The 8,392-nt window shown below is 30.0% G+C and overlaps 1 protein-coding gene across 1 annotated transcript; it reads left to right on the top strand.

The window, feature by feature from the left end:
• The first annotated feature begins 6,768 nt into the window (after positions 1 to 6,768).
• LOC118042461 (uncharacterized) lies at positions 6,769 to 7,680 on the top strand. Its single transcript, XM_073407710.1, has 4 exons — positions 6,769 to 6,833; positions 6,922 to 7,042; positions 7,164 to 7,381; positions 7,461 to 7,680. The coding sequence occupies exons 1-4, from the start codon at positions 6,769 to 6,771 to the stop codon at positions 7,678 to 7,680; spliced, it is 624 nt and encodes a 207-aa protein (XP_073263811.1).
• The last annotated feature ends 712 nt before the right edge of the window (positions 7,681 to 8,392 follow it).

Consider the following 8,392-nt stretch of genomic DNA (forward strand, 5'->3'; position numbering starts at 1 on the left):
TCTTCTTCGAATTGTATGCTACTAGTAATTAAAACATCATGTTTCTTTAAATTTAAAATTTTTTTATTTAAATTTTTTTTATGTTATTAGATCGTCTTAATATGTTGATATCGAGATTTTAGTAAACTAATTTGACATTAGTAAACTAATTTGTATTTTAGCAAAGTTAAACACAGGAGGTTACAAGTAAAATGATTTTAAAGTAAGAGCAATAAAAGGAGATAATATTGTTGTTATCTTCAAGGAACAAGATGGTAATGACACGACCAGAATACATGGTAAAACTATAGAGTTTCTTTGGTTTAGAGAAACATTAGACCAAAACATGAAGAAATTAAGGAGGCATGGGAATATGCTCACATGGGGCTCACAATTCTGTCTAATAACAGGACTCTTTCGGTGTAAAGTTGTGAGATTTAATTAGTCTAATGATAATACTAACATGGGTATTTCATTTTTTTTATCAACATGCAAGGGAGCCAAATTTTGCAATGCTTTAAAGTTAGTTTGGAAGTATAATAACAGTTATTTTTTTTAAAAAAATATATTAAAATTATTTTTTAAATTTTTTTTATTAGTACATTAAAATTATTCAAAAATAAGTGATCGACCAAACTTCTAATGTGATTTGAATTTCTAAAAAAACACATCATTTTAGAATTGATTTGGCAGGTTAATCAATGACCCAATTCCGATAATGGACCAAACTCCTAGTATAAGTTGAATTTTTTTAAAAAATCATCTTAAAATTAATTTGATAAGTTAATTAATAACCCAATTAAAACCTGATTTAATTTTTTTTTTATAATGTTATTTTGATTAATCTGGGTTAATTATTTAACTCATCATCTAGATCTTGAGTAGGCTGGTGTTTAATAATTTTAATTTCAAGTTAAAACAATGTACTTAAACTTAGAAGGGAATAATAAAACACAAACAGTTAAAAAAAATGTCATTATTTATTTGCATGATTAAGAAAAAGAAAAGTGCAAAGACGAAAAGGAAAAGGGGGAGATTCCCGTTACAGATGTCAACTCGAATCAACAGAGAATTTGAATTTAAATGAAAAAAAAAAATGTTATTAATGAGGAAGTAGCTAGCTGGATTCAAACGTTCGAAAAAAAAAAAATAAATAAATTGTTTCCTTCGTTTGAAATGCGAAGCTAGCTAGGCTCTCATTCTACATGCCTGATTGGAATCACAATTGAATTATATTTTAGAAAAAAATTTAAATTTCTTTTAATTTTATTTTAATATATTTTTAAATAAAAAACACTTTAAAATATCATATCCATGACCCTACAAAACAGTCCGAAACCTTATTTGCCAAATTTCAAAAATTCGAAGAGAAAGTCAATGAAAGGAGTTTGTGGAGGTGGTAAAAGTGAAGAAGGACAAGATGGGTCCACGGGGGAGGATAGCGAGTGCACATCTTCTATCACTAGTCATCTTCTTCATCCAGGCATGAAAACTATACAGTAAGTTGAAAATTAATGTGTCCTAACTTGAGACAAGAAGACGTGAAGACATCAAGAAGATCACTTATGATGGGATTTGGCCATCTTACCTTCTTTTATTACATTACACCTTCTCTCACGGGATCTGATTTTTATTTGGGCTTATGCACGCAACTCTCTCTAACATGCCCCCCACTAGCCTCTCTCCTTTTTTTTTTTTTTTTTTTTCTTTTTTTAAATAATATTATTGTTGATATGGGCTTACTCTAATGCCATGCTTGTTGTCCAAGAGGTCAAGGCTGGCACATGAAAGGAATTTCTGTTTTTTCTCGGTCAAATTGAAAAAAAAAATGTTTGGTTATAGTACATCTCATATCATATATAATTACATGATAGCGTTGGAAGCTTTATTTTTATAAATGTTAAAATAATTTATTTTATGTTTTAATCAATTTTATAATAGTTTTAATTAAATATATATTTTTTAAAGTCTAAATTTTTAAAATTACAATTAATTTTTTTTCTTAAATCAAAACCACAAAAACTAGCGTACTGTGAAATATATATTTAATAATATACTATGTATGTCTTTATTATAGTTGTTAAGCTCAATTTAGGAATTGACATGATGTTAATTTATACATTATCGGGTTAATAAGTTAATAGTGACCTACATGTCAATCATAAGTTATTCAGTCCATCATTTTAATGAAATGAGGTTGTTTCATTCTTTTAATCTTTTATAAAGTTTGCCTAACCAAGTTTGAATTAGATTTGATTGGGTTAATTAAATCATTAAGAATCTTGTTGAGTCAACCAAGTTTTATTAGGTTGTTAATGTATTTATTAAATAGTAATTATGCATTTATAAATATGTAAAATCTTATATCTCGAACTATATATTGATTTTTTTGCACATAACGCTTAATATATAATAACAGATTTCCAATTTAGCCATAATTCTATCGTTGAGAGAAGAATGTAAAAAAGGTCATTGTTTTTAATGGTAATTAGAGTCATATTACCCATGGCATTTTGAAGATAATAAAGTATATAGAACTATATTCTAATTAATTAAAAGAGGATAAATAAGGTAACTTAATCCATGGTTAAAAAATATTTTATATCAAATATTATAATTGAGATGAATCGATGGTTAAAAAATCATGTAAAACTTTTAATTTTGCATGTAGATAAATGGATTTCGCATCTTTATTAATTGAGTTTCTCTTCTCTTTATTTATTAGTCGAGAGATTATTAGTCACGCTTATTATAGTGATCTCTCGCCTATATAGAAAAAGGTTCCAAGAAAAGCTATCGTGGTAAATCCCATTTTTAATAATATGATCTATGATCCATTATCTCCTCGTATGATTCCATTAGCAAGGGGTCATGTATTTGTTCTTGAATTTTTTCTTAATATATATAATTTCTCTCTGTTTTTTTTTTTTTTTTTTTTTTTTTTTAATTTGGATAGAGAATGATATTAAAAATTTTATAGAGCAGAGAGAACAACAAGAAATGAAGTAGAGAAGCTACATTTAAGATTGTATACAAGGCAAGATATTCACAGGCTGTGGTGAGGATAGGATGAACTTGGCCATCTAATATGGCATATGACTATTGGCAGAGTTTTTTTTTTTCAAGAAAAGCATAGTGAAAAAAATATAAAAAAGCCTCAATTAACAAAGTTAAAAAAATATTTTCCAAAATAATACAGTTTAATAGGTGACACGAGTTATATTTGTTAATATCTACAAGTCTCACCTACGAAGTCTCAAGTGCAAATTTCTTACCACATGATTTTTCTTTTCTTTTTTATTTGTTTTTTTCCTTAATTTTTATATTTAGTTAATTTTAGTTTTATTATTATGATCATTTCATCCGTTGTTTTTGTGTAATTTTTTTTATAACTGAAGTTAATATTTATTTTCAAATGAGATTGCTAAAATAAAAAAAAATTCTTATTTTTCGCCCAACTTAAATAAAAACAAGCTTACATGATCATAATTATGGAACTAAGGGTAACTAAATATAAAACTTGGGGGACCAAATGGATAGTTTGGTAGAGAAGAAATAAGAAGAGATGGGCTGGTATAATAACCAAAATAGGAGACATTAAAACAAACAAAAAAGAAAGAAAGAAAGAAATAATGAGACGCCGGGAAACATTGAATGATAACTATTTTTTCAAGTCGCATATATACAACCAGTGCAACACACTATGTTAGTTTGTAAAATTGTATTTAATTGTGTTAGTTTTTAAAATATTTTTTTTTATTATGCTATTTTTGAAAAGAAAACTCACTATTGGCACCAGATTATTTAATTATAAATAATGTTTTTTAAATATTTAAAAACTATATATATATATATATATATATATATGTATATATGACAAGTGAGCTTTGTTATCCCTATGGTATTCAAGTCAACATCAAGACCATGCCGTCTTCCCCATGCTACTATTTTTGCACTTCTAGGATTCTCTTTCTATGCCTTTCCATTACTTTAAGTGGCTACAGATCCAACGTATTTAGGAATAATCAACGAAAGGACAGAACTCAAGGTACATAGTTGCTACCCACCTCCCTTTTTGTTTCCTTTAACTTTTGATTTTTCTCTTTCCATTTATGTCAAACACCCAATCAGCAAATAGTGCACTCACTATTCCTATCATCATTTATATTTTGCTTGCCCTCAATTATGAGCCCAATTATTGTATGATTGGATTTAAAGTTGCTTCATGCTCACATATTATATAGTTTTTCGTATTATTCCATTCTATCCCCTCTTTAATTTTAAAGCTTAGATGCTAACTTGGCCATCATATCTGATTTATCAAAGTTTTTAAACCACCTGATTAATGTTCTGTTTAAAACTTGAGTTACATGTTGGATGAGTTAGGGTAAGTTAGTAAAAAAGACGTTAATTTAAGATTAAAAAAAATAAATTTACAACAACCTCATCTTGATTTTTAGAATTTGATTGAATCGATCAGGTAACATGTTAATTTACTGAGTTAATTAAGGGTCATATAAATATTCAAGGACTCAATTGATATTCACATGTGATTGAGTTTAATAACATTAATTATTAGTGAGTCAGCTTGGAATAATTACAACAAGAAACAATAATAATAAATATTGATGTATTAATTTATTTTGCTTAATTTAGAAGTATTAAACATAAGAAAACTGAATGATTTGATCAAATCTAAACTTCTTCATTTAATACTTATCTAACCTCAGCATCTTTTATTTCTATATTAGACTAATGCTACTAATTACGTTATTGTCTTTGGCTACATTTTGGCTTTAGAAAGTGAAATCCATTTCTGGGTTCTTTTCATGTTTTCTAGGACTGGTTAATATAGCAAAAGTGTGACAGTGGTAAGGGACAATTATGTCTATGGGAGTGAGAGGGATGAGCTTGCAGTGCCATCTCAAGGACTGGTAGAGGCTGCTTTGAGTGGTGATGTAGAGTTTGTGACAGAGAGTTTGAAGTCTAAAACAGTAGATGTGAATTATACAAGAACAATAAGCTTGAAAGTGGTGTGTGTTGAGAGAGGAAGAGGCTGATGAGATTGAGATTCATTACAGGGATTTTGTCACTGATGTCACTCCACTTTTTGCTGCCTGCTCATTCAGGTCATGTTGAAGTTTCCAGGAAATTGCTTGTAATATGCTGTGAAAATTATGGATTGGAAAAGGCATTTATACCCTTTGACGAGTAATTAAGGGTATAAATATTTGAAGGTTATTTTGAGTATTTTCTTATTATCTTTTGATAAATATAAAAAAAAATAAAAAAAAAAAAGAAAAAAAAAAAAAAGAAGATCAGTTCTCTTGAGATAGAGAACCGAAAGAAAAGAAGAGGGGAAGAAGTAAAAAGGAGAGAAGGGAGGAAGAAGAAAGGGAAGAAGAAGTAAAAGTTAGAAATAAAGGTTTCTAAAACTAGATCTTGATGTTTTTATGCTTTAATATGTTGATTAAGTTTGATTTTAGATTTTGAATGATTTAAGATGTTTAATGGCATTAGTTTGACTTAAATCATTTGATATGAGATATGAAATTATAAGTTTTTGAGGAACATGTCGCATATTTTAGGATTTGTAATTTGAGAGACTGACAAATCATGATTCTGAAATCTCCATGAACCTGGCTGGCCTGATGGCCCTCGCTAATCAATTGATTAATTTTGGTCGAGCGGTTTGTCTAATGGTTGACCGAGCAATACTGATTGTTTGATTCTTTTAGGTTCGATTAATTTGAGATATGTTTTGAGATTGATTGAGTGGATCTGTATTAGTTCCATAATATGTTTTGGTCTATAATCTAGGAGTTGTAATCTTATATGTTATCTTTTACAGGTTGTTTTTAGGTTCTGCTGACATTCCTCTTAATGATTCTCAGTAGTTTCCAATTCTACATATATTTGTCTTTTGACTTTGTATTTCGAGTGAATGAGATAATCTTTCATATGCATGCAAAATATATATATATATATATATATATATATATATATATATATATATATAATGAGTACAATTGATTAAATCTAGAATATTTATATATGTTGTTTTATTTTTCAAGTACTCATCCATTCTTGAATTTATACTCTTATTATGTTGAATTAAATTCTATTCGATATGATATTCATTTGCTTTGATAATTATACAAATATCTGTTATATCTTGATATTATATACTTGTTAGAAACTCCATATTAATAGAGTAGTTCATCTACAACAGTCTGTATATCTAGTTGGTGAGATAGATTCTTAACTTGTATTAGCATGTTGACTTTATTGAGAGTTATTGCTTTATCATTTTTTGTTGGTATGCCTTTCTTGTTTTCATGAGGTTTTCCTTTTCAACTTGATTTGATGTCTTAGAATGCTTTACTATTACATTGTTTTTTTAAAGTTTGGATTTTTATAGTGTAATAAATATTCTTTGATTTTATTGATTTTGAAGAATATTTTAAAAGCTTACGAAATGTTGTGAAATTTTATCTAATTTGTTTTATGAGGAGCATGTTTGAGGCTTAACATGGGTGGACTGTTCTCATAGTATTGCTAGTCATGGACCCATAATTTGGGTCATGACATTGTTGATATGATTTTATTTTTATTTGGTTTTCAAATTTTATGAATGGTTTTCTTCTTCATTTTTTGGGACTTCTCCTCTCTGTTTAATGGTTAATTATCACCTAAATATTCGAAGTTTGTGTAATTTACGCTGCTATAATTACGAAATGCGTTTTCGTGCTTAATTGGAGGCCAAACAAGGGTACATACAAAACAAAAATGGCAGAATTTAGCTGCCGCGGATTTGTTGATGTTGCCACCACCTTAATCCAGGTGCAAATTGAGTATTTTGGCTAGCATAATTCTCAACTGGAAGCATCTGATTAACCCAATTCTCCATTGTTTGTTGTCTGGTTATCAAGTTGATTCAAGGACCGAAACTGGTGACACAGCCTTGATGTTGGCTGCCAAAGCTGATCAAGCTGGGTACTTCCCTGAGCTTATTGTTTCGGGAGCTGAATTGGATCTCGTCAACAACAATGGGGAGACTGCAGTACAATTGGCAAAAAGAAGTGTGTTTGGGTCCTCTTTGGCAGATATTTTTCGACAGGCTATTACCACCGGAAGAAAAGTGTACTCCAATCTTGAGGTGTTTTCTTTGCTGCACTTTGTAGCTGGAATCGGAATTCGGAAATACAGAGCTTTTACAGATGATCCTTCAATATTCAACGGAAGATATAATTAAACATGATGGTCTTGGTTTGACACCAACTATGGTTTCAGTAAAAGCTGGCCATACCGAGGCCTTCCGGCTCCTGATTGATGGTCGAGCTGACATCAGTGAGAAGAGCAGAGATTGTCAGCCAGTGGTGTCTCTTTTTCAGAATCGCCGGTTCAGTTTGAGATCGATTTGAAGAGATATTGCTCGATACTGTGCTTATTCACAAAGTGACATGTTATTCTGAATCTAGAGCTTTGCACTTTGCGGCACGTGTTGGCAACTTGCCTGCGATAGTTCAGCTTTTGGAAATGGGATTCCCCATAAATTCTGTGGATGACAGTGGGCATTCACCCCTCATGCTTGCTTCCAGGGAAGGCCACGCTTATGCCTGTAAGCTCTTGTTGCAAAGAGGTGTTGATTGCAGGATTGTCAATCTGAGAGGAGAGACAGCAATATCTCTAGCTAGGTAAGGCTGCAGTGGGAGTGATATTCGAATATTTGGCTCGTTCACATGTGATACTCGGTGAGGAGCTATGGAAGCACACTTGCGAGGCAAGGGGTTCCCCGCATGTGAAGGTTGTTGTATAGATTTAAAAGAAATTTATTGGTCATTTTTATTTTCTTGTTCTTAGATATTGTTTTAGTATTACTTCAATTACTAAAACCAAAGAGATATTTTATAACACAAACATCTTTATAAATTTTATCAAGTTAATTTAAAGAGTCAAAGATAAAAAGAAAAGAAAAAAAAATCATTATCTTTCAAAGTAAAAACTACATCTTAATATGAGTTATGTCCCTATATATATACCTAGAAGAAGAGGTTACTTCTTTAAGTAACTCCTCAAAACATTTGGATTAGGTCCATTCCTCATGGATGGACCAGGCGTGACCCAATAACCAACATCTCCAACTCGCTTATGAAGGACAAGATCTATCAAATACATTATATTTCAAACTGGCACAAGAATTTCATACTAGATAAACAGACCGTGCAACCTGAAGCACATAGTGAAATGAGCTCTAATATAGAAACTTAATATAGGCCATATAGGAGATATCAACCTCATAATTAGTTACTCCTTAAAGTATACTATGATACCCCAAATATTTTTAGTTATACATGACTAAATATAATTCAATTCCTCAAAAATTTCATACTCAATCCATCCTTATAATTAC

Source organism: Populus alba, chromosome 1, assembly GCF_005239225.2.
Source record: "Populus alba chromosome 1, ASM523922v2, whole genome shotgun sequence".
NCBI lineage: Eukaryota > Viridiplantae > Streptophyta > Magnoliopsida > Malpighiales > Salicaceae > Populus > Populus alba.